At 39.7% G+C, this 27,054-nt stretch overlaps 2 protein-coding genes and 1 pseudogene across 2 annotated transcripts in view; 1 reads left to right on the top strand and 2 right to left on the bottom strand.

Moving 5' to 3' along the window:
* Znf366 (zinc finger protein 366) overlaps positions 1-27,054 on the bottom strand; it is a 390,083-nt gene that overhangs the window by 318,263 nt on the left and 44,766 nt on the right. Inside the window, exon 3 of the mRNA XM_029566146.1 lies at positions 4,564-4,690. The gene's annotated coding sequence lies outside the window, so the exon portion shown is untranslated. The remainder of the gene's footprint in view (positions 1-4,563; positions 4,691-27,054) is intronic.
* Positions 1,469-1,840, top strand: LOC103738460 (histone H2B subacrosomal variant-like). Its single transcript, XM_008838472.1, has one exon. It carries the CDS (start codon positions 1,469-1,471, stop codon positions 1,838-1,840), a length of 372 nt encoding a protein of 123 aa, XP_008836694.1.
* Positions 20,334-20,588, bottom strand: LOC103738485 (annotated as a pseudogene).

The following is a 27,054-nucleotide window of genomic DNA, read 5'->3' as shown; positions in this document are numbered from 1 at the left end:
CAACTGTCAACTGTAAACCTAAAAATTTACAGCCAATTTTGAAAGAGATGCTCTGGAAATTGTTATTGAATATGTCAATGCTGTTGTAATGAAATGCTTCTTCTAATTATGTGGTTATTAAATAAATAATTAAAAAATAAGCAAATAAATAAATAAAAATAAAGGTCTCAAATTTGAAGCATTTCTAAGCCACATTACGGTTATGCCTTAATAAAGAAACAGCCTGACTCAGCATCTATTTAAAGACAAGAGTAAACCCAAACTGCTGAGCACCTGTTCCTTCAGATGCCTCTCAGAACTATTCTCCCAAGCAAAGGCTTTGCTCATTCTGTTATTGAAACAAAATATCGCACACTTATTTTATCAGAGAATCTTGCCCATTGATTCCTAGACCTAGGATATCACATGCACAGTTACAAACAGATGTTTCTCAATTTCTCTATTGTTTGCAATGAGAAAAGCACACTGCTTTCAGCACTTTGATATGTAAAGCATTCATACACTATCTTGGATGGAGGGCAAGGAAGGGTCCTGAGGGATTAAGGTCATATGCCCTGGCCCCAAGAGAGAGCTTGTTTAAATAGTAACTTTTGGGTTACAAGGTTAGGTAAAAGTCTTTAGTCAGATTATATCCATATTACAAAAGTCATTCCTACACCAATTCTTATTTTGTTTCATGGTTAGGTAAAAGTCTTTATTCAGATTATATCCATATTTCAAAAGTCATTCCTACACCCATTCTTTTTTGTTTTTTCGTGTGTGTGTGTGTGTGTGTGTGTGTGTGTGTGTGTGTGTGTGTAAGGACAACTTTTGGGAGTTGTTTTTCTCCTTCTATCATGTGAATCCCAGGGATTCAACTTATATTGTCCAATCTGGCTTGGCAGCAAGGACCTTTACCCACTGAGCCATCTTACCAAGCCCAAAGGTTCCAATCTCAAAACAAGATTAATAAGTTATTTTTATTACAAAACAATCACTTTGGTATTTGTAATGGCTTGTTTAATTATTCATTGATTATTAAATGAACTTATGCATGTTTTTATAAACAATGACCTCCATATAAGGCTTATGGAAATTTTTCCTTTAAAATTGTTATACCAACCAATAATTTGATGAGTTTTTTTCCAAAAATGATTAAATTGTATAGATATTAAATTAAATTAAACTAAATTGAATAGAGGACAACTATGAAACAAAGCAGAACACTTGAATACTCTTCTACTTGAAGTTGGCTTCATTACTTCAGCTACCCTTCCCCTCTCTTGCCTCGGGAAACCTGAGAGTGGCTATGTATAGGTTTGTCCTTAGCAGCAAGTCAGTGCTGTTACTAAGTGTTTGTGACACAGGATAAGTAACTACCAATCAGAGAGAAGCAGGGTGACTGTGACACGTCACTATAAGTAGGAGAGCCACCCTCATTCTCAGACCCTTCTCGTCTCCATTCCTGAGGAGGAAAACAACACCTACAATGGCCAAATCCATCATCAAAAAGTACAAATACTGCAAAGGATACCTAAGCCCAGCCTTCAGAAAACAATTGCGTTGCTCCAGCATCAATTTTGGCCATAGAAATTACTTCCTCTACATAAAGAGGGTCATGAAGGAAGTCGTTCCCCAGAGACACATATCAGCTCGCACTGTGGACATCTTGAACATCCTGATCAACGACCTCTTTGAAAGAATTGCTACGAAAGCCTGCCACGTGATGTATTCCAGAAATCGCTGTACCCTCACCCTTGAAGATCTCGAGGAGGCCGTGTATCAGCTGTTGCCAAGGAAACTAGCTGAGTTTGCAGTGGCTTTTGGAAATGAAGCAGTCCACAGATTTTTCCACTCTTAAACTCCATGTACTAGCCTAATTGAAACTTGGGGAAAGTAAATCAAACTGTCAACACCTCAATGTTGTATTCACTCTCTTTTTGTAATATTTTTGTAACATAGTGGGATTTCCTGGTATTTTCCTAATTCTCTTATCTCAAGAGATAAACTATCCTGCTATTTTAACTATTTGACCATTTAGATTTTCCTGACACTGGCCAGAAACTTTTGTAATAGGGCACCTTCTTGACCATAGCTATGCCATGTTAAAGTTTAGGCTGACTCTGGTCTCTGAAATTATCAGGCAGTTGGCCCAGGATATGGGAATATATGCAAGCTGGACCCTAGTTGTCTTGGGAACATGTCAGAGCGTCCTAGAGTTCCTGCTAACTGCTGATTTATGGCTTCTGTAGGTTATACTCGGCAAAATAGTAATTGTTGCTTAATAGAATAGAAATTATTTAGGGGACTCTCCACCTGTATGTTTGGGAACCTAAACTTTTCAGTCCTGATTATAGTTTCTCTTTACAAAAAGTATCCCACAACATTTAGAAGTTCCTAAGATACAAAACCCCCCTAGAGGGAGCTTTGTGACCGGTAAAGACAAAGTAGAATAACAGTAAAATTGATAATGTCAGTTTATGAAAGAGGAGGAAGCTAGTTCCATGCAGGTGGGGGGGTTGGAAGGAAAATTGGAAAATTGTATTTTCTTAGGTATTTCCTTGATAATGTTTGCTCAAGCTTAACACTCAGTGATTGGCTTCTGTGTTCTGCTTGCTTGACTAGCAACATGATCAATATAAAAAGAGCCAGAGTGTTTAGGCTCAGTGCTGTACTCGGACCCTTTAGAAAAGAGTGTAGCCTGGCCGTGTAGCCCAGCCATAATAAATCTTTCTTTCTCCAGACTCACCTGTCTGTTTGTCTGTTTGGGGCATTTGTGGATCCCAGACTATAACACTGACACTGGCCAGAAACTTTCTTTTTCCTATGGATGTGCAAAGCTTGGTGCATAAATAAAACGTTAGTATCTTTAAGATATTGTTAACTACGGTTAGGATTTTTTTTTTTTTTTTTTTGAGACAAGGACTCATGTGTTCCAAGATTACCCTGAACTCCTGCTCCTCCCTCTACAATCTTAAGTGCTGGGATTACACATGTATGCCACCCATCCCTGGTTTATATGGTGCTAGGGATTGAACCCCTAACTTTGTGCATACTAAACAGGTACGTCACCCACAGCGCTACATCCCTAGCTCCTGTACAGGATTATTGGATCCAGCTATTTGACCAGCAGGTTGCACTGACTTCGAATTTAGGAAGACAAATATTTTAGTCAAAAGTGTACCAGCACCGATAAATTTTCATCATAAAGTATTTAGGGAGTTGGCAAGATGGCTCAGCTGTTAAGAGCACTTACTGTTATTGCAGAGGACCCAAGTTAGGTTCTCAGCATCCACATCAAGTGGCTCACACCATCTACAACTCCAGTTCTAGAGGATCCATTGCCCTCTTCTGGCTTCTGTGGGTACCTGTATTCACATGCACATACCCACACACATACATATAATTTTTTAAATAATATAAAAGCATTTTATAAAGCAAACATATTAACTATTTCCTTTTTGTTTTAATTCTTATTTCCTGCCTTTCAGCTATCCCAGTTGATGTCCATGTGATTCTTAACCTAAAGATTTATTCACTGAGGTAAACAGCTAATGGTTATAGCATAAAGACCCCCCACAACTTCCCACCCAATTAAGTTTCAGAGCTTTACAAAGGTTCTGAAGCTCTTTCCCAATCCCATCTCCTCATCTACTATCCTGAGGGTTCCTTACCCCCACCCTTTTATTTTCTTTGTGCTTTTGCTACCTATATATGTATCTAAACCAGCAGTTGAATTTTGCTTATTTTACAACATGGTATCATATTACATGTGTTCTTCTGTGCCTCGTTTTTCTCTTTACATTATATTTCTACAATTCAGACCTGCTGGTATCTATAGCTGCAATTAGTTTTCTTTTTTAATATATTTTATTGTTTTTATTTTATGTATATGCATGTATTGCCTGCATGTAGGTAAGTGCACCCATGTCGTGCAATGCCAATGGAGGACAGAAGAGGCCATCAGATCCCCTGGAACTGGAGTTACGGACAGTTGTTAGCTGCCATGTGGGTGCTGGGATTTGAACCCGGGTCTTCTGCAAGAACAACCAGTGTTCTCAACCTCTGAGCCATCTCTCCAGCCCAACTGCAATTATTTTTCACCCCCATGCAACATCAGATTCCATAACTGAGTTTATTATGCATCTTCTCTTGACAGAAGTTTAGGCTGGTTTCTGTTTTTACTAATATAAATAATGCTGCTATAATAACGAGAGTTGTGACAATAGCTAAGATAGTATTTGATACATGATCAACACCCTGCCCATCGAACTTAAGCCCCACAAAATCCATTTGTGATAGCAGGCCCCAGTGCAGCTGAATAACTCCTATTCCTAATGTTTTTTACTGTGCCTAATGTTTTTACTGTGTTTATCTTTTCTCTTTCTTTTTTTTTTTTTTTCTGTCTTCTTGAGACAGGGTCTCCTTGTAGCCCCAGCTATCCTGGAACTCACTATGTAGACCAGGCTGGCCTTGAATTCACAAAGATCTGCCTGCCTCTACCTCCCAAGTACTAGGATTAAAGGCCTGCTCCACCATGCCCAGCTTTACCGTGTTTTTCTACATTTATGTAAGCACATTTACCTTTGTGTTAGAGCAGCCTGCAGGGTTTCTTGTAAAGTTCCTTACAGGTGCAGAGCCCAAGAGCAGTAGGCCATATCATCTGAGCTTGTTTAGTGCAACCTCTGATGTTTGTACAACAACAAACCACCTGACAACAGAAGAGATACATAAAAATAAATACATTAATTACTTTTTAAAAGAACCACCTGACAACTAAATCAACTTAATGCATTTTTCAGAAAGACTGTATTCACTACCTAGAAGAAAAAGTTTGCCAAGTGCCAATTTACACAATGCCTACTTTTCAGAGCTTGCAGAGGTTTTCTAAGTTGCTGGTTTAGTTCTTTCCCACATAGAAAAAGGTTGTAGTTGACTTTTCAAATCACTGGGACAAGGAAAGTAAATGCAAATGGCATTCAATGATTAAGGCAATGGTCTAAGCATAGAAATTTTTCTTATAAACTGGAGTATTGACCTTGGGTGAAAGGAGTTTGATGTTACTCTCCACTTCGGTGTATGTTTTAAAGCATTTTAAAAGAATAGAATTTCAGGGGCTGGAGAAATGGCTCAGTGGTTAAGAGCACTGGCTGTTCTTGCACAGGACCCAGGTTCAATTCCCAGCACCCACATGGCAGCTAACAACCATCTGTAACTTCAGTCCCAAGGAATCTGACCCCCTCTTCTGACCTTCATGGGCACTGTACAACATGGGTGTATTTACCTATGTGTAGGCAATACATTCATACACATACAATAAAATAATAAAAATATTTTTAAGAGAATAGAATTTTAAAATAAGATCATTATTCTTGGAGGAAAAAATCTCAAATTAGAATTGTTTTCAAGTCTGATTATGCAAATGCACGTGTGCAAAATATGCCTACTGTTAGAATATTTAAACCATTTTATTATAAAATTATGTTACATAAAATATGCAAGTTTAGGGGGCTGGAGAGATGACTCAGTGGTTAAGAGTACTGACTGCTCTTGCAGAAGACTCAGATTTGATTCCCAACACCCACATGGCAGCTAACAACCATCCATAACTCCAATTCCAGGGAATCTGACACCCTCTTCTGACCTCTACAAGCATTGCATGACATGGGTGCACTTACATGCAGGCGATACACTCATACATATAAAATAAAAGCAATAAAGTATTTTAAGAAATACAAGTTTAGCCTTTTTTTTTTTTTTGAGACTGGGTCTCCCTGTTGCCTCAGTTGGTCTGAAACTCACTATGTAGACCAGGTTGGCTTTGATCTCACAGATATCTGCCTCCCAAGTGCTGGGATCAAAGGCATGTGCCACCATGTCTGGCAGGAACCATTTTTAATTACACAGCTTAGTTGCAGTAAATATACATACACTGTTATACAACCATCACCACCACCATCTCTAGAACCTATTACCCATTAAACAATAGTTCCCCATTCTCTTCTCTCCCAGACCCCAACAACCCCACCTACTTTTAGTCTCCATGAATTTGATTCTTCTGGGTACCACCTGTAAGTGAAGTCATACATATTCGTCTTTTTATAACTCATTTATCACTTAGCATAATGTCTCCAAGGCTCATCTGTGTTGTAGTACATATCAGAATTTCCTTCTTTTTAGGATTAGACAATATTCCTTTGTATGTATATAACACTTTTAGTCTACTCATTTATTGATGAATGATTGTGTTGCTTCCATCTATTAGCTATTGTGAATAGTACTGCTCTGAACATGATATGCTAATATCTGTCAATGGCTCTGCTTCCAATGCTGTGGAGCATATTCTTAAAGTGAAACTGGGGCAGATGATATGGCCCAGTGGGTAAAGGCCTGATAACCTGAGTTTAATCCCTAGGTCCCACATGGTAGAAGGAGAGAATTGACTCCTGCAAGTTGACCTCTGACCTTCGCATGTTCACACATACATGAAAATAAATAAATGTAATTAAAAAAATGAAATCACTAAATTTTATGGTAATGTTATTTTTAATTGTTTGAGGAACTACCACACCATTTTTCATAGCAGCCACATCCTTCACATTCCCAGCAGTGGGTGCACAAAGATTCCTCCACCTCTCAACAACTCTTATTTACTGGTTTTATAAATAAATACAAAATGCCCTCTTAGTGGGTATAATGGTAACTCCTTGTGATTTTTTATTTCCATTTCTTTTTCTTTTTCCTTGAGGGTTTATTTATATTTTATGTGTATGAGTATTTAGTTTGCATTTATGTACATGCACCATGTGTGTGTTGTGCACTAGGAGGCCAGAAGAGGACATTGAATACCCTGGAGCTGGTGTTACAAATGATGGTGAGCTTCCATGTAAATGCTGGAAACTGAACTAGCACCTCATGGAGGTGATGCACAAACTGCCATGTCTCCAACCCCTGATTTCCGTTTCTCTAGTGATCAATAATGTTGAGAGTCTTTTCATGTGCTTATTAGCTATTTCTTTGGAGAAATGCCTACTCAAATACTTTGCCCGCTTTTAAAATCTGGCTGTTTGGGGTTTTTTTCTTGATAAGAACTACAGTTTTTCCTTCTCAGATGTATGATACACAAATGTTTTTCTCCAATACCTCCTTCTCATTCTGTTGACAGTATTCTTTGAAAAACAAAAGTCTGTAATTTTGATTGTATCAGATTTGTTCATCTCCTACTGCCTGTGCCTTATATGTCACATTTTTTATTATTCTTTTCTGAAAAAAAATTACTTGTAGCATTAACAGTTTTCTTTTTCTTCAATTTCATTTATTATTTTTATTTTATGTGTATGAGTGTACTGCCTGCATGTAGGTAAGTGCACCCATGTCGTGCAATGCCCGAGGAGGTCAGAAGAGGCTGTCGGATCCCCTGGGATCTGGAGTTATGGACAGTTGTTAGCTGCCATGTGGGTGCTGGGATTCAAACCCAGGTCTTCTGCAAGAACAGCCAGTGTTCTTAATCACCAAGCCATCTCTCCAGCAGCATTAACAGTTTTAAAAAACATTTTGGAGTCAATTCAAAAAATCAATATATCACCTCAAATTTAAAAGAATCTCATGCTATCTCAAATTTAAAAGAATCTCATTTTAACCTCATGGAACTGAATCTTTTTACATCAACAGGGCTTGGATTTGTTTGTTTGTTTGTTTGTTTGTTTGTTTGTTTGAAATAGGGTTTCACCATCCCAGGCCAGCCTTAAGCTTTTTGGAGAATGACTCTGAACTGATCTTCCAGCCTCTACTTCCTGAGTATAGGCATTATAGGCATCATACAATACCATATCCAGTTTATAAAATACTGGGGATTGGTCTAGTGCTTTGAAGCATGAGCTACAATCCTCAGCCAATAGGGGTTTTTTTTTTATTTGTTTTATTTTGTTTTGTTTTGTTTTGTTTTAATGAAGCATTTCGGTCTTAAACCCTATTAGCCCAAGACAATTCAAGGGTAAAGACAAAATAATTTGCATTGGTCTTCTAACATGCATTTACTCCCTTCTTCCAGAAATAGGATCCATGATTTTAGCTGCAAACATGATCACTCAGGCAAAGACTATATTTCCAAGTCTCTTTTTGAACTAGGTAGGACTCCATACAGAAATTCTGGTGAATAGAAGGTGCATACAACTTTTCCAGAAGTGTCCTTAAACAGTAGCCAAATGCTCTTTTTCCATGAGTTTCCTGTTTCCTACTGGCTGACTGAAGATGTGAATACTGAAGCTGGAGCCGTTATTTTAAACTAGGAATTGAACCCTGTATAATTAGGATGGCAGCACACCAAGATGGAAAGCACACTGCTCTCTTATTATTGAACTGCCTTCCAGCCCATGGCTGCCTATGTTGATGTAAGAGAAAATTTAACTTATTTAAGCCAGTATTATTTTGAGTTATTATCATTCATACTCAAACTTAATTCTAATACAGACATCCAGAGATTACGGACTACCTCACAACGCAGTTAGCCTCAAGCTGATTGCACACTTATTGAATAAAAACATATTAACCTAGAAATGGATGATGCCTTGTGGATTGTCAGATAATATTGTAGCAAAATGAAATCTCATGCCATTTAGCCTTTCTTGGAGATACGCAATGCAGATGGCAAGAGCCTGCCTGCTTGTTATTAATGTGATTTTGAAGCAGTATTAATAACACAAAGATACGGATAGACTCAAGATAGGAAACAAAGTTTTGTACTAGGCCAACAATTTGAACAACTATGGATTTTGTGGCCATTTGAAACTAGTGATACACATTATCATAAGATATGTCACACACTAACAAGCAAGAACAATGCTGATTTTGTAGTGCAAATCACCCAACTATAAAAACATAGCAAACTTAGATATTCTTTTTTTAAGTTTGGAAAGCTTACTTTGGAACTAAATAATTCAATGTCTTACATAATATATATGCTGTCATTTACTATAATTGTTTAAAGACTTACTATATACACTGCTAGTTTGTTTTGTATGAACCCAATATATCAGAAAGTAGCAGAAAATAAGGAAAGAACCACTAAGTCTGTCTTATGTATGATGTTTAAGCAGTGTATTGAATACCTACTTTAAACCAGATGATAAGAAAACAAAAACAGAGCTTATCCCTTTAAAGGTTTCAAATCTTATGTACAGCAACTTAAAAATCAAAAATTATTCAGAAAAGCTAACCATATACAGAGTGTTCACACTGAGCTTGACATTATTGTAAGTACTTCACATATACATCTCCAATATAAAGTCAAAGCAATCACCAGACAGGTACTATCATTTGAATCATAGAAACTGAGGTATTAAAAAACTTTAAACTTGCTAAAGGTTACACAAATAGCAATAAAGAAATGTGATTTAAGCTGCATGTGGTGCTGCATGCTTGTAATACTAGCACTCAGGACACAAAGACAGGAGAGTGAGGAAGACATTCTAGACATCTGGGCTACGTAGCAAGTTTGAGGCCAACCTGGGCTATGTGAGACTCTTTAAGAAAAAAAAAGTGACTTAAAACCACCAATTCTGGTTCCAGAGTCCACAACTTAAACTCCAATACTACACATCATCTCATCTAAAGAGAAGCACAAAAAAGATGCTATGGAACATGGAAGGGATCGCTCATGCAGTCCAGAGAGTCATCGTCAGGGTCTTAAAAATGAATTGCTGAGCGGGGTGTGGGGGCACACACCTTTAGTCACAGCACTCAGGAGGCAGAGACAGGTGGATCTCTGTGAGTTCGAGGTCAGCCTGGGCTACATAGCAAGTTCCAGTTCAGCTGGGGCTACAAAGCATAGGATATTAAACAGTGTAAATTTATAATTGTAGGTAGAATGGTTTCAACAGCTTAGAAGGAAGGATGCTGGAAATGAGGTCAGAAGGGGAAAAAAAATCTGTGGGGTGACTTACAGCTTGAATTTGATCCTAGTAACTACAGAAAGACCTGTATAAGAACTTTAAGCACTTATTTTAGAATCATTAGTCTGACAGCAATAAGACAGAAGATGAATTAAAAGAAGGTGAGATTAGTTTGCATATTATTGGAAGAAATTATTGGAAAAATTTGACGAGAACTTGAACCAAATCAGTGGCAAAAAATACAAATAAAAGGAAGAGATGAATTTGAAAGATATTTAGGAGGCAAAAATCATAGAAAATACTATAATATTTGCAATACCAGAGGAATTGCCAACTAGACATTCCCTTGGGCTCTGGCCCAGAAGACTTAATGAATGGATTCAAGTCATTAGGCAATGTGTATTAACACAGACATGTAAAATAACTACACAGTACGCAAATGACAGTTTTATATGGTGACACAAGAGGGCCATCACAAGAGTGCAGAGAATCTGGCAGGAGTCAAATGACCTCATGCAGACAACTAACACTTCTTGAGAGCTTAGGAGAGAACAACTTGAATTTTTAATACTTGAGATCATTTCTTATCAAACTGTGCTATGCCACACATCAGGTGTTGACAAATGGTCTTACCTCTGACAATTGACTACAGAAGACATTTGGCAGCATGGGAAAAACTAGCAAACTATGTAACTCTAGAGGAGGGAGAAGCAGCTATAAATAAATATACATTCAGCTTGAAGGTTAATCAGTTGCATTCAAGATTAAGAATACAGAAACCAGTGATTGGTTCTTGCCTGAGTTTGGCAACCACAGAAAAATTCCTAGAAGAGGAGAAACACATTGCTTTGAGATAGTTTCAAGTGAAATCTTATTCGGGGGGGGGGGGGGGAGTAATTCTTCCAAAAAGCCTCTTTTGTCAGTCATGGTGGTATTCTCTGGTAATTGCAGCCCTTAGGAGGTGGAGGCAGAAGGAACAGAAGGTCAAGGCCAGCGTGGGAAACTCTACTTGAGACCAAACACAACACCAACAGCAATAAAAAGCATCTTTTCAAAACTAAAGAATTCTTTAATTAATTAATCTTTACTTTTTATGCGTATGAGTTTTTACTTGCATGTATGTAAGTGCACTTGTGTTGTACAATGCACACGGATGCCATAAGAGGGTGTTGGATTCCCTGCACTAGAGTTAGACAGTTGATAGCCACCATCTGGGTGCTGGAAACTGAACCTGGGTCCTCTGCAAGAATAGACAGTGCTCTTAACCACTGGGCCATCTCTCCAGCCCCTAAAGAATTTAATTCTTTAACAACTGATAAAATTAGTAGACAGAAAACCATCAATAGTTGAACAATGTAATCAACAATATTCTATTCAACAGCAGCAAAATATACTTTTTTTTTCAAGTGTTTGTGGCATATTAACCCAAGATAAACCAACTCTTAGGCCATAAAATCCAAACAACTGCCAGGTGTGGTGGTGCATATCTTTAATCCCAGCACTCAGAAGGCAGAAGCAGGCCAATCTCTGTGAGATAAAGGCCCGCCTGGTCTATAGGGAGAGTCTGTCTCAAAAGAACCAACTTTTTTGTGTTTGGGGTATGTGTGTGTGTGTGTGTGTGTGTGTTCGTGTGCACACACACATGTGCGTAGGCAAGTCTATGTGTGTATACCTGTGGGAATGCATGTTAATGTGAATGTGTGTGCATGGAGAAGCCAGGGGTCAAAAAAAAACTGTCAAAACTAAAAGGCAAAGAAAAAGACTGGAAAAAATATAGAACACAATATCTAGGAACTGTGGGACAAGTATAAAAGATATAATATGCATGTATATATATATATATGTGTGTGTGTGTCTATAATGGGGATATATAAGGAAGAAGAAATATTTGAAACAATAACTGGAAATTTACTCTAAATTAATGTCAGACAGCAAACCACAGATCCATGAAATTCAGAGACCATGAGGGAGGGCTATCTTCTAGGATGTCCTGTAGGAGTGACTTACAATAAGACAAAATCTGGACTGACTTACTCAACTTTGTACCAAAAAGCTACTATTTATAGTGCAAACAAGCTCACTGAGTATGTGTTCTTGTGACCTGGGCACCTGACCTTGATTTCTCCCACCATGCCCTTCACTCAAGAAAGTAAAAGACTGTGGGTATGCTTGGATTAACATTTCAAAGTGCTGGAAGGAGTGTATTCATATTCCTCTCCTCATTGGAAGCAGGGAGAACTGAGAAGAATGTTTGCTGTTATTTAGAACTGGGGATGAAAGGGCAAGATTCTCTGACAAGGTGGATCTAAGCTTATATATAGTTCCCCAATTCATGCTTAAAAAATGGTTTGATTAGAAGTATGGATGAGAGGCTGGAGAGATGGCTCAGCAGTTAAGAGTACTGACTGCTCTTGCAGAGGACCTAGGTTCAGTTTCCAATACCCACAAGGTGGCTAACAGCTGTCAGTAGCTCCAGTTCCAGGGGATCTACTGCAGCTCTTCTGGCCTCTGTGGGCAATGCATGACAGGGGTACATTTACATACATGCAGGGATAACAGTCATACAAGTAAAAATTTAAAATAAGTAAAATATTTTTTAAAAGAAGTATGGATAAGGAACTACTCTACATTTCTTTGGGAGTTATGTTTCTTTAGGGATTATGGCTTTAGACCAAACTTTGCCTAAACTGTCTCGCTTCTGCTTGGATATCCTAGGGGGCTGGGCAGCTAAAAAATGGAAAGGACATGTTCTCAGGAAGATTCTGTGATGGACTGAACATTGGTGGTTCTGCTCAGGGCCCTGGCAATGAAGAAGGGCACAAGGACTACAGAAAGGACCACTGGCCTACCCGTGAGATGGCTACCCTGGTCCAGCTTCTCTTTGGCTCCTCAAGAATGAATAGGCTCTTTCAGCTGAAGCATCTATTTGGCAAAGATTGTGATATTTTATGATGGTCACAGTTAGCATGGAGAAAGCAGAGCCTGTGGACCCAAACTCAGTGAGATTGGTGCAAAAGTGGGACTTGGGGCAGTGTTGCGTGATGGTTGTTCCTGGTATGTGGACTGTGGACACCAGTGAGAACAGGAACCTTTTGCAGAATCATAGACACTTCTGTTGAAACCTTACCAGAAGATTGGGTTGCAGGAACTTTGAGTTGCTAAGCTTTTAACAGAAAAGAACTGAAGATTTCACCTGACCCGATGAGTCTTCCCAACGAGCCTCACTTCTCCTTACTTGTTTGTGATCATCTTCCTCTAACAGTCTCTCTAGCACAGGAGGCAGAAAAACCACTTGACATCAATCTCAGCAAAGACCCATGTTGTCCCCCTACTCAGCTCATCATTTGAAACAAGTAACATTTTATCCCAGCCAGATGCATGAGTATTTGGGTCACTCCACAGTTAAAAAGGATTTTAAGAAAAACAACTAGTACTCCTTAACTGGTAGCCAGCCTGCAGATGCCTCCCCAGTGAGTCTTCTGTCTTGGTACTCCAGCCCTTACTCACATAGTCCACTACCACAGTACATCAGGGTTGGTTCAGGTAACCTATAGAAAGCAGCGGGAATGACATCTTGACTTTTACAGCTATCTCCTCAAATAGCACCACTTCATCTTTGTTTTCTCTTGAGTCATGATGGGGAAACAATCTACCATGGTTGTGAGCATACCAAAGCAACCCCATGGAAAACTTCAGCTGGTAAAGTGCTAACAACCCTCCAACAACCAGCATCAACTTGCAAGCAAGGCGAGGGAGCCACTTTTAGGTGTGAATATTTCAGCCCTAGTCAAGGCTTCTAAAGGGTTTAGATCTGGCCAACACCTTAGCTACAAACTTGGGAAAGATTTTGAAAGACAACTACCCAGCTAAACAACTCCTGACGTAAAGACCCTCAGAAACCTCATGAAATAATAAATTTGCACTTTAATAAAAAATGTTTTTATTATTTTTTATGTATATGAGTGTATTGCCTGCATGTATATAAGTGCATCCATGTCATGCAATGCCCCTGGAGGTCAGAAGAGGGCATCACATTCCCTAGAACTGGAACTGGAGTTAAGGACAGTTGTTAGCCACCATGTGGGTGCTGGGAATCAAACCCGGGTCCTCTGCAAGAGCAGTCAGTGCTCTTATCCACTGAGGCATCTCTCCAGCCCTAAGTTAGCATTCTTGTTGTAAGTTTGAGATGAGTTGCTGGCTATAATGTTTAAGTCATATACTTATGTTCATATGAGGAAAACAAAACAATCCTCCTAAAATGAAGAAAAAGCTACCATACAGGTTTTATATCCCTCCTTCAGGCAACTAAAGCAAATTTTTAGCAATTTTCAGTAATTACATTCAGAAATATTAATGTCTCAGCCCCCAAAGTCCTACTAAAGTATCTCATAGTTAGCTAGCTAGGCTGTGAGTTCAGCTAAATTACTTCAAAAAATTCAGGCAAAAAATTGGCCTAGACAGTATGTGTGGGTAAACAACATAGGTATAATCTCATTTGAGAGAAGCAGAAAAATATCTGACAATAATTTGGCTTTTGAAGAAAAGAACTATGATACACTGATATCATGAAGGAAACAGTGTATTTTCCAAAGCAAAATGCCTATAGAAACATAAATACATTGAAAATATGTGATTGAAATCCCTGGGAAAATGCTAGCCTCCACATAAAGTGAGGGACTTAAAAATACCTCAGAGTAGTCCTCTGCAAAGTTACAAGCAAATCAGGATGTCTGGACAGTTAGCACAAAAAGAAATCACCAGAACTAGAGGCAACTATATGTTTTAGAGGATCTCAAAGATGAGATGGCAAGTTGTCATCACACATAGTTTGGGATTTTAGTTTATGTTTCATGGATCTGTTTTTAGACCTAAATTGCAAGCCACTAGAAAGCGGGAAATCAGTGCCTCACTCAACTTGCTGTCCATAGTTAGTGCTTCTTTTGAGTTCCTGAGTCAAAAATGAGTGTGAGGTAAGACTATTGAGACTGCAACCCCAGTGCGTCAAGAAAGAAGAAAAAACTAAGGGAAGCAGAGGCTGGGAAGCAAATGCATGGAAGTTCATCAACCATGCCGGCTCCATGGTAGCCATATTCCTGCTGGCGCTCCCACTTGGCCATGGGGGACATGTCTGGACAAGCGATGCAGAAAATCTCTTACTCTAAAGTCTATTGGAAGGGAAGATGGAGCAGGAGTGCACTTGCCAGCTACATCCTTACTTTCATTTCCTGCTGTATTAATGTCTTTTCTTATTGCTGTGACCAAATATCTAACAAGAAGCAACTTATGGGAGGAAGGATTTGCTTTTATTCATGGTTTGTAGGTACAGTCTATCATAGTACCTACATAGTTTATCATAGTTTACCATAGTTAAGGCATGGAACAGCTTGAGGCTGTAGTGGCAGGAGCATGGGGATGCTTGTTTATATCTCCATGGACCAAAAAGAAGAAAAGGGGGACTGACCACACTCAGCTTAATTTCTCCTCTTTTTTCCTTTTTATTTAGTCTAGAACCCTTGCCATTGGGCTGTGCCACATTTTAATTTAATTATCCCTCCTCAGCTAAACTTCTCTGAAAACACCCTCACAGACACATCCAAAGGTGTGTCTCATTAATAACCCAGGCATTTCTTTTTATATTTTCTATTTGTTATTTTTATTTTATGTGTATGAATGTATTGTCTGCATGTATGTAAGTGCACCTGTGTCATGAAATGCCCATGGAGGTCGGAAGAGGGTATTGGGTTCCCCTGGAACCGGAGTTACAAATAGTTGTTAGCTGCTATGTGGGTGCTGGGAATTGAATCTGAGTCCTCTGCAAGAACAGTCAGTGCTTTTAATGACAGAGCCATCTCTCCAGCACTAACCTAGGCATTTCTTGATCTAGTCAAGTTAATGCTAGATTAACCACCACTCCTACCGATTAAAGTTTGACCTATGAGAATTTTATGCCTAGAACATCCAGGCTGTAGCCCCATAGCAGCCACTACAGAAACTATAACCCAGGCCTTATAGAAAATGATAAGAGGAGCCAGAAACCCTGAGAGTTAGTCTCAGGTAAGATAAACGATGGACTCACATAGGCACTTTCACGAAAGACGCTGCACGGGCTTCACCACAGCAGTCACAACAAACCCATAAATCTGAGACTTTCAAAGTCCGTGAGGTTAAAAGAATGCATTTGGAATAGTCAAAGCTGATAGCCATCTGTGGATAGAAACTCAATGCTCTGAAAAAATAGATATCAGTATAGCTTCATATTCTAGGTTTATCCAATATGTTACTCAGCCTGTCATCATTGTAGGGGGAAAAGAAACTGACACACACAACTTAAAGGAAGAAAAATTTGTTTTAGCTATTTCAGAGGTTTTGGCCAACTGGTTCCAATGCTTTTTGGCCTATGAGGAGGCATATCATCATGGCAACAGGTACATGTGACAGAAAGGGCTGCTGATCCCACTGTAGTCAGAGAGAAGGGAGCAAGAGAGGAAGGGATTAAAAATAAAACATACCATTCCAAGACACACCTTCAGTGACCCACTTCCTCCAAGCAGGCCCTGTGTTCTAAGAGTCTATTCAGCTATGAATCCACAGGTGACATTAGCATGCTCATGATCCAATCACCTCTCAGTAGCATCACTGCTGGGAACCAAACCTTCAACATAGAAGCCTTTTGAGGGAACACATCATATCTAAATTAAAACATCCCAACCTTACCTAGTTAGCTCCAGCAGCTCTTCCCATCAACACTAACAAAGCAACATGGTCTTAGAATTAAATGATTCTTACTGGCACTCCTCTTTCAAGACTGGTCTTTTAGGAACCACCACCAGGTTTGGATCAAATGACTGTTCAAGTCTTCCTGATAATTCAGTCTAGTCAGAATCCATACAACACAGCCTTCTCCTGAGCAGAAGTCTAAGCTAATTCGTTTACTTATACTTGGCACAAAATTTAAATGTCTGAATTTGAAAAAGCATGTTTTGTACATAAAATTGTAAATAATTTAAATTCTCTATTTTTGAAAGACATAATAGCTGAATTTTGAAAATATTGAAGGATTCTTATATTATTTCCACATCTCCTTCAGATGTAAACAAACAAGCCCATCATTTATCTGAATGTGAGAGTTATGTGAGCTTGTTTGTTTTGTTTTTGACAAGGTCGCCTTGTAGCCCCAGCTGGCCTGAAACTCACTATGTAGACCAAGCTGATCTCAACTTCACAGTGGTCCTCCTGCCTCTACCTCCCAAGTGCTGGGATTAAGGGTGTGTACCACCACTCCCAGCACTTGTGTGAGATCTTTTAAACTGTACACTCACATGCAATCCATCACAAATATTTTTCCATTTTTGAACAAATAATAAAACCAAAGCTCAGAAATATTAAATACTTGGCCAGAATCACAGGGCCAGCAAGTCCATACTTACCTAAACTTTTTACACTGACCCAAATTGCCTTACATTTGCAAAGTAAAAAACAAGTTGCAGGATAGAAATTGGTAATATGAAGGCTCCACATTAGAAACTCAGGGTCTTACTACATTGTTGTTTTGCTATTCATGGCTTCCATTTTCAAAGATGCTTCATGGTCCCAAGCAGCTCTTTAGAGATTCAGCAATTACACACATTTCAGGAAACAGGAAGAAGGAAAAGGAAGGAGGGTCTAATTCTTCTATTTTTCCAGAAATAATTCACCACACTTCCACCTTTATCTCTTTCAGAAGAATTTTATCATAATCACACCTACACTTGGTTGAAAGGGAGACATACAGCCCTCATATAAATGCAGACTTCTTTTCCTAGGAAGGAGAGAGCATGGATGTTGGGATGTGCATGTAGCAGACTCTTTCACAAGTGGGTAAAGGGTAAATATAACAACAGTAATAATAATTTACTCTATCTCTGCAAAGACATGCGCAGCAGGATATCCCAACACCATAAATGGGCATCATGGTACATTGGCTATCTATAAAATTTTCAATGTGAAATCAATTTAGATACTTTTGTAACAAGAATAATGGAAATAGATTGGCTATGAAGCAAAAAATGAGAAAACTGGGTTTTATATTATTCTAAAAATCACAATATACCTCTAATCTGGCAGCTGGCTTCTGTCCTCTGGCTATGGTGGCTGGATGTATTCGATAAGAAGTTCTTTCTCATTCAGTGTCATCTGTATTCATACATTGTTATGCTGCAGATTGCTTAAATTGAACGTGGAGCAGCCTGATTTTCTACTTAACTCTATTCATACTTCAAGCAAGCGCAGTTCAAATCTCAAGAGAAATGCTATCAAAAATGACATTTAACTTCTCTACATTCAAAACACTACATAGAAATGTTGAAATGTTGATCTCTCTCTAAAATGGTATGAAAATATGAGACACTTGGAAAACAAAAATTAAAATATGTGCTATAGCCCTCCCATGATGAACTGTTCTTACAAATAAATGTGTTTTTATTTTCAACAATAATTTGTGGTGGGTGTGGTTATTTGGTTTGGCTTTTGTTTTGTTTTGCTTGAGAAGTTCTCCCTATAGCTCCCTACTGGCCTCAAACTCAGAGATCTGCCTGCCTCTGCCTACTGAGTGCTGGGATTAAGGCTTATACCACCACATCTGGCTGGTTTGGTTTTTATTTGGGGGGTCAGTGTCTCATATATCCCAGGTTAGTCCTGAACTCACTCTGTAGCCTAATATGACCTTGAACTGATCCTCCTGCCACCACCTCCCAAGTGCTAGGATTGCAAGCATGCGGCACCAAGTCTGGTTTAGTGGTATTGAGGATTGAACCCAGGGCTTTGTGTATACTAGGTGATAGGTAAAGTAGCTGATGGATGAATCGGGTTGATCGGGAGAAAGCACCAGAACATAGATAAAAGTCCAGCGGAATAGTTTATTAGCAAAGGAACACATGGGACAGATTCCCTTCCGGGTAAGGAAAATGTCTGCCCCCGGATCTTGAGCTGGGGTCTTACAGGGGGAGGCTTCTGGGGGGTGGTGCAGAAGGCTGGAAGATATATTTTTTAAAATTGGGGAAGCCTGCTGTGTTGGCCAAAAAGTGGTGAAAAGTCTGCTTTTGACTTCAAAGACCAAGGTGCCTTTCTCAGGGGCTTGCAGAACTATGAGGCCCTCTTGGTGAGGGGGTGTGGCTGCTGTGTATCTGAACCCTAACACTAGGCAAACATTTTATCAATTGAGCCATATCCCCAGCCTCTCAACAATGATTTTTTAAAATATTTATTTGGCGGTGCTATGGGAGATGCACATACCATGGCCCAGATGTGGAGGTCAGAGGACAACTTGTAAGGGTCAGTTCTCTCCATCTACCATGTGGACTCGGGATAGAACTCAAGATCAGAGCTCTGGAGCAAGCACCCTTATCTGCTGAGCCTTCTTGTCAGCCTCAACAATGGTTTCAATAGCTAAGATTTAATGAGTGATTACTATATGTCAAGAGCAGAGTTGAGGGTCTTATCTATTCATTGAGAGCTTTGTAGTACTGTTATCTGAAAATGTTCTCCTTAGCCTCTGTCTCTCAATATCTTTCCTAAGATCACTTGCCAACACTAAGTGCTAAACACTATACTGAGACATAGGGGACACAGACAAAAGCCAAACACTAGTAAAACGAAGCTTATAGTTTCATTTTGCTTTTCTTTTTTAAAAAATATTTTTATTATTTTTACTTTATATGTGTGAGTGTATTTTTATTTTATGTGTATGCCTTCATGTAGGTAGGTGCACCTGCCCATGGAGGTCAGAAGAGGGTGTCAAGTCCCCTGGAACTGGTGTTACAGGCAGCTGTCAGTCTTCATGTGGGTGCTGGGAATCGAACTTGGGTCCTCTGCAAAAGCAGTCAGCGCTGTTAACCACCGAGCCATCTCTTCAGCCCCATTTTTCTTTAAATATATATATATATATATATTTAAATCATTTATTGCTATTAAGTTACAGCCTCTGAATATACATAATGCATGGGAATATACAGATAATTTTCACCACTGGAAATCATGTTTTAGACACGTGGTCAACTATTAGATATATAACAGTCATTAAAGAAAAAAAGTCAAGAATATTTTTTGGTTCCCCCTTCCCTCTGAGCTGACCACTTGGCAAGTGCTCTACTACCGATCCCTAACCCCAAAAGTCAAGAATTTTGAGTACTTAAGTGCTTATAGTTACAAAATTTTGTTCCCTTTGTTTTTTGTTAAGCAAATCCCAAAAGATGATATACACATTACTATAGATTACTGGAGATAAAACCATCTTTCAGACATTAAATTAGTTGCATATTTTGAGCTACTCTCGATGAAAAAAATTAAATGTTTAGCACTTGTAAGGCAGTAGAGAGTTGGTTTAGGGATTCTCAGCAATTTCTATAAGGCATGGTCATTAAACACAGTCTTCCATGTTTTCCCCTTAACAGATAGATATAGGGCTTTCAAGAGCTGGTTCTCACATTGCTATGTAGATGCTTGCTTACTCATCTGGTAGTTGATAAGCTGTCCTCCCTGAATGAGCTGGGCTACTTCATAGTTACTGGCAGGTAAACAAAAGCCAGTTTCAAGGTTGTACCTTGAGGCAAATCTCATGAATGTCAAAGAATAGCAACAGAAGGTGAATGTCATCTTCCCACTGATAATCTCTGGAGATTTCTTCATGACATTGATGGCAACAATGGGGAAACCCCAGCTGGCAACTGGGCCCCAGAAGTGCATACTCATAAGATAGTCCTGGAAGTCCTTGCTCCAGACATAGTCTGTAGCTTTCTGCAACCAGTGCTCAAATCATCACGGTGCTGCAGCTATCTGCTGCTCCTCAGACCCAGTGATACTTACGCCCACTGACCTGCTCTGTTTTGTTTTTCTTAAAAGTGGACGATAGAACAGGTCATCCTAATTCCTGCATAGAAGACTCTGGGCCAGACTACTTGGGTTCAGTCTTGGCTCTATGAATACCTTGCTGTGGGAACTTAAGGCAAATCACATGGTGTTCTCAACTGGAAAATGGAGATAAAGAACTGAACGAGATCCAATTCATGCAAGACACTTAATGCACTTATCAGCATAATATAAGCACTTCACAAATGTCACTATTATTTACTGATAGAAGCAACAGTACCCAGGCATTGAAGATGCACTAAGGAAGACACTGAACTCAGACTGAAGTTGAGCAGGTCTCAAGAAGAAGCAACTTTGGCCTGGAGGTTTAGCTCAGTTGGTAGAATACTTGTCTGGTATGCAAGAAGCCCTGGGTTCAGGATTGAAGAGATGGCTCACTGGTTAAAAGCACTGGCTGCTCTTGCAACGGATCTGAGTTCAGTTCCCAGCACCCATATGGCAGCTAACAACCTTCTGTAACTCCAGTTCCAGGGGATCCGACCCCCTCTTCTGGCCTCCTTGGGAAGTACACCCATGGGTGGCACTTACAGAGGAGAAAGAGGAGGAGCACAAAGAGAAAAAGAACACTGTGACAGATGTGCCACTCTGCTATCCCTCCACGTTCTCTGGCTGTCCAAGAAAATCTCTCTAGTGCCCAAATGTTGCTACCCGTCACATACAGCAGTGAAATGATGACATAAGGAATAATAGTGGATTCCACACTCAGGTTCCCAGGCCAGAAGACTCCCTCTGCATTATTGTTCTAGTCTTCACACAGCATCTTCACTTACCCCTTACCACCTGCCCTATGATGCCCTTTCTAATTTCCCAGTTTTACTTCAGCCTTAAATGACAAAGACCCTTCTATCAATGCCCCAAGTCACATCTAGGCAGGGACAGTTCCTTCAAATAAGGCTTTATTAACCAATTAATTAGAGACTAGAAATTCTAATTAATTAGAGACTAGAAGTTCTAATAAGATTAGAAGTCTGTACTGAAACAGTGGCTACTACGACAAACACTGTCTAGATACAAGAGGATTCTCTCCTCCTGCCTCCCATGGATCCAGCTAAACACACCACCCATAGGAAGCTTCTTACATCTCTGTATTCCAGAGTCCAACCTCATTTCCATTCTTGTCCCTCTAAAGAAAAAAAAAAAAAAGAAAAACAGGGCAGGGTCCTTCTCTTCCCTCAAGATGGCAGGTACCTGAGACCAGGTTGTCAGGGTTTGGTAGCAAGTGCCTTTACCTGCTGAGCCATCTCACCATGCCTTAAGTTGCTTCTTGTCAAGTATCTGATCACAGCAATGAGAAAAGTAGCAATACTGTGTTCTTCTGTTAGTTTATGCTTTGGTAGTTTAGAATGAAATAGCACAGGTAGAGCATTTGAAGAACAAGAAAGAATTGTCTGTCTTGTTAAAAGATATTTTTGAGTCGGGCATGATGTCATACACCTGTAATCGCTGCAGTTGGGAGAATGAGGCAGGAAGACAGAGTTCAAAGTCAATGCAGCCTACACATCATGACCCTATCTCAAAAACAAAAACCAAAACCAAAATGAACAAACAAACAAACAAACTTGTTCAGGGGCTGGAGAGATGGGTCAGTGGTTAAGTGCTCTTCCAGAGTACCCGGCACCCACATGGAGGTTAACAACCATCAGTAACTCCAGTTCCATGGGATCCAATACCTTCTTCTGGCCTCTGCATGCATTGTGATGCATGCGGTGCACTTACATTACAAACAGGCAAAACACTCATACACATAAAAATAAATGAATGTCGGGCATGGTGGTGCATGCCTTTAGTCCCAGCACTCGGGAGGCAGAGGCAGATGAGTTCAGGCTAGCCTGATCTACATAGTAAGTTCCAGCTGGGGCTACAGGGAGACCCTGTCTCAAAAAGACCAAAAACAAACAAACAAACAAATGGAAAAAAAAAACCTCTTTCAGAGACACTAAACATAAACTAAAACTCCTACATAGAAACCAAGGAAGATCACTTTCTAGATAGCCAGTAATCACTTAGTGTTCAAATATATTCACTAAAAGATTTTTTTTAACATTACTCAAGTAATAATTCAGAGTCCCATGACATTGCAGTACATGGTACCCAGAGCACAAGTCAACCTGCCTTTAGTCATTTCTCAACAGCCCTTCTCCTTGTCAAATAGCCAAGTTTAGACAAATTTAGACTTCCCCAATAATAAACCAAATTTCTCCTTGCCTCTACAATGAGATACATATTTTTATTAATATTGAACATTATTAAATATTAATAGCAATTTCAAAAATAACCTATTTGCATCTATTTCAATAGATTGATAGAAAATCAGCTAAGATGATAAGGTAATGAAGAAAACAACTCTTAGGAACTATAGGCCACATGTAAGTTATTACTTTAAGGTGAGAGGAGATTGCTTATGCCTTAACTGTATAAATGCCATTTAATCCTCAGCCTAGAAGTAGAAGGAAAAGGAATTAATTTGCAGTGAACCCAATTAGTCTTATTCCCTTAGTCTTAATCTTCACACCCAATCTGTAGATTCAACATTATATTTTACTGGAAGAATGCCCAACCTGCCACCTTTGGGCACATGTGCACCAGGATAGCTATGCATACAGGCACACACAAGATCATAATTTACTTAAAATATTATGAGAGTTTTGTGATTAATTTAAACTCAGTGGCACAATTCTCAAGTGTGAACTTTGTAGATGACAATGTCAGTCACGATGTCAATATGTTAGACACGCCTGCAAAGGAAACTAAGGAAAGCAGAGGTTAAGTACTGTACCTTTTGACACAAAACTAACAAGAGCCTTATAGAATATAAATTCAGAAGAGAGGGTTCATAAAGCACAGGCAAAAATTCAGGAAGGACCAGTCTATCCAGCACACATCTCCCTATTCTCCTTCTAAAAAAAGAAGACCTTCCTCCCCCACCTTCCTGCAGCCCAAGACCACCTGAGCAAGCCAGGTTCTGCCTCCACCTGCCAGAGGGTGGCTGATGCCATTCCCTGAGGTCTGTTGGACCCCATCTCAAGTTCTGGCCCCTCCAGACCCACTAAGCTCAACTCTCCTGCTTCCACCATGGTGTCCAGGCTATACAACTGCATTCTGCTGGGCTTTCCTGGCTCCCATTTCCCTGCTGAAATTAGAGGCCTTGCTTGAACCCAAGCCCATTAACTTCCCTCAGGTGGCTGAACCTGTCCTATGGATTCTCTAAGAGAGGAAGATGGATGAGCCATCTTGAACACATAGCTGGCTCTTGATCCCATTTTCAATATTGCCACTAGCTGAGAATCCCCGCTGCACTGCTTACCCACTGGGGATCCCTCTGCAATGATTCCTGGCTGTATCAGTCCTGGCTCTTTGCTTTGGTATGTTGGCTGTTGGATGTTGCCGTGCTAACTCTTCCTGGTCCAGGCTAGCCCTGCCTTTCCTTTACTGGTTCCCCAGTGGATAATGTCTCAGTGGCCCTCAAGGCCAAGCCCATCTGAGTTAGAACAAATGAGGCTTTGCCTTACTATAAATTTTCTAGATAAATGTTTGATACAGATGAATAGTGCCCATGCTGAAAAGGTTGTCTGCGACAGAGACTCAAATGTGTCCCAATTTGTCAAGACACAGATTGACTGGGGAGTCTCAGGTAAGAACAGAGATTGTACAGCAGGAGTGTGTGTCCTTCAAGGGCAGATCATAAATGGCATGGCATACTCCATCTGTCTCTTGGATCACTGATTCTAGAGGAATCCAAATACCATATGTGAGGAAACTCAAGCAACCCCACAGAAAGGCCCATGGAGTCAAGAATTAAGAGTCCCAGCCAGCAGCCAGCACTAGCTACAGTCATGGGAGTGAGACACCTTCAAGACAAGTACTTTAGCTTCAGTCAAGCCTGCAGTGAGGCAGTCCCAACTGACATCTGATTGCAGTCACATCAGAGACCCCTGAGTCAGGACCTTCCACCAAACGACTCCAAAACTAATTTTAGAGCTGACAAATTATTGTAGTTTCAAAAGAGAAAAAATGTTTAAGAAGAGGGAGAGATGAGAAGTTTGTTCCACTTATAGCTTAGTGATCTTTAGCCAATATATGCCTCATTTTCCTCATCAGTAGAGGCAGGAATACCCATGTCACCAGGTTTTGGGTCTTTTTTTTTTTTTTTTCAGTTTCCCTGTAGCCCCAACTGGTCTGAAACTCATTATGTAGACCACAGAGATCTGCCTGCCTCTGCCTCCTGAGTCCTGGGATTAAAGGTGTGCACCACCACCCATGGCTGTCACCAGGTTTATATAAGAATTAATCTACTGTTTGTCAAGAATCAAGAACGGAGCATATAGTGAGCAGTCAAACACCATATGTCATTAATCCTAAAATGCTATTTAGTTGCACATTTTAACCACTCAGAAATTGGAATTATTTTTATATTGTGCCACCATTTAATGCACAGATATTTTTTTCTTGGTTGTTAATATATAAAACAACAGTACATCTTATAACCCAGGCTATCTCATTTAATGAAATGCAGTGATTTTTTTCCCTTTCTTTTACCTCAGTATCCAAGAGCATATTTTATTTCCTTTCAGACCTGGTGAGTCACATAGTAAAAAATAAAAGCAAGACTGTAATGAATGGGGCCTCACAATCCTTTCAAATAATTGAGAACAGTTTCCCCATCTCACCTAACTATTCCACTTTTAGGGTAGTGAAAAGAGCAACAGAGATCTTCGTGAAACAATAGTCTCTGACGAGCACTGCTTTTACCTTTTTCACAGGCAGGTCTTGCTTTTAAAAAAAGTTGCTAACTCTGTTAGCCATGACTCTCCAGAGAAGCCCAACCAGAGGGTGTGTGTGTGTGTGTGTGTGTGTGAGTGTGTGTGTGTGTGTGTGTGTGTATGTGTGCGTGTGTGTGTAACCGTGTTTAAAAATATATAACTATGAAGAAAGAGAAAGTTTTATAATGCAGAATCAGTTCACACTATTGTAGAGGCTGCAAGTCCCCTAGTCTGCCTTCTGAAAGCTGGGATTCAGAAACACTGATGATATAATTCCAGGCTGAGTCTGAAGATCTGAGAACTAGGGGAGCCAGTAGGGCATCTTAGTTTGAAACTAAAGAAGATGGTATGAGAGGTCCTGGGGAAGATAGGAAGATAGAAGGAGCCAATTCTTCTTTCCCTCACCTTTCACTGCATTAGGGCTTCTGGATAATGTTTGATCTGGGCACCTCTAGTCAAGCTGACACACAGAAATTGCCCATTGCATTCTAAATAATCTAACACTGTGAGAGGATATATGTTCTCATTTTAAAGTGTTCTACTTAGACCCACATTAGTTAGTTCTACCAAACCATAAACTAGTTGACTCATTTCAGTCCAAGGTCCTGCTTGTAAAATTGATTTCTATGAGAACAGCTATGAGTCCCACTGACAAAACTACAAAATCACTAGGTCGCCTGTCCCCTTTTCCCAGGGATGATCTTCCTTCTTGTCTCTCAATGAATAAATGAATTCAGTGACTCTTACCCAACAGCCACCTAATGAAACAAAACATTAAAGAACTTCACTGATGGACTGAAATACTGATACCCCAATCCCAAATCAATTTTCCCTCCACTAGGTTTTCATGACCCGTTAGCCTTGTTTCCATTATTGTACTTATTTCCCATACTTATATCTTAAGGGAAACTCTCCTTTCACTCATCCTTATTAGATACAAAAGTCCAAACCATATATTTAGCCAAACAGAACCATATCTGCTGGACATGTGTATCTTCATAGCATCTCATAAAGTATCTTAAATAGGTTAGTTGACCTCATTCAGCTGAAATGTATTGAGCTGAAATGAGTCTAAAGGCCAGTACTTTCATCCAATGTGATGCAATGGACCTTTGTCAGTATGGCTACTATCTGCATTACATCAAAGAGTCAAAATATCATAAATGAACATGTACTCTGATTATGAAATCGGGCCTTCCTTGAAACTTCTTGAAACTTTCTTGCTTCCATCACTATTTCCAGAAAACAGCAGGTCTTCAGGAAATATTGAATGAAGGAATCTTCACTCTGCCTTCAATCTCACTGTCTTTCTGCTTTTCCTAATGTCTTCTCAAACACTTACATTTTCCCTTGTTTATTTGAGCAGACTTCTTTCATCATGGTTGCTATGTGATAGGTAGAGAATGGGCGGGAGCGAGTGGGCACGGATGGAGAGCACGAGCGGATGGATGAAGGCACCAAGGCACAGATGGAATTCTCAGTGGGACACAGATTTATTTCGCACGGGGCACCTTTCCCTTGGG

This window comes from Nannospalax galili, unplaced genomic scaffold (genome assembly GCF_000622305.1).
Source record: "Nannospalax galili isolate Female #2095 unplaced genomic scaffold, S.galili_v1.0 scaffold898, whole genome shotgun sequence".
Lineage (NCBI taxonomy): Eukaryota > Metazoa > Chordata > Mammalia > Rodentia > Spalacidae > Nannospalax > Nannospalax galili.
The sequence above is the reverse complement of the archived record's forward strand: the minus strand, read 5'-3'. Positions and strand labels throughout refer to the sequence as shown.

Bases quoted from the DNA above. Each gene is read 5' to 3' on its own strand.
- LOC103738460 (XM_008838472.1), top strand. From the start codon at position 1,469: ATGGCCAAATCCATCATCAAAAAGTACAAATACTGCAAAGGATACCTA.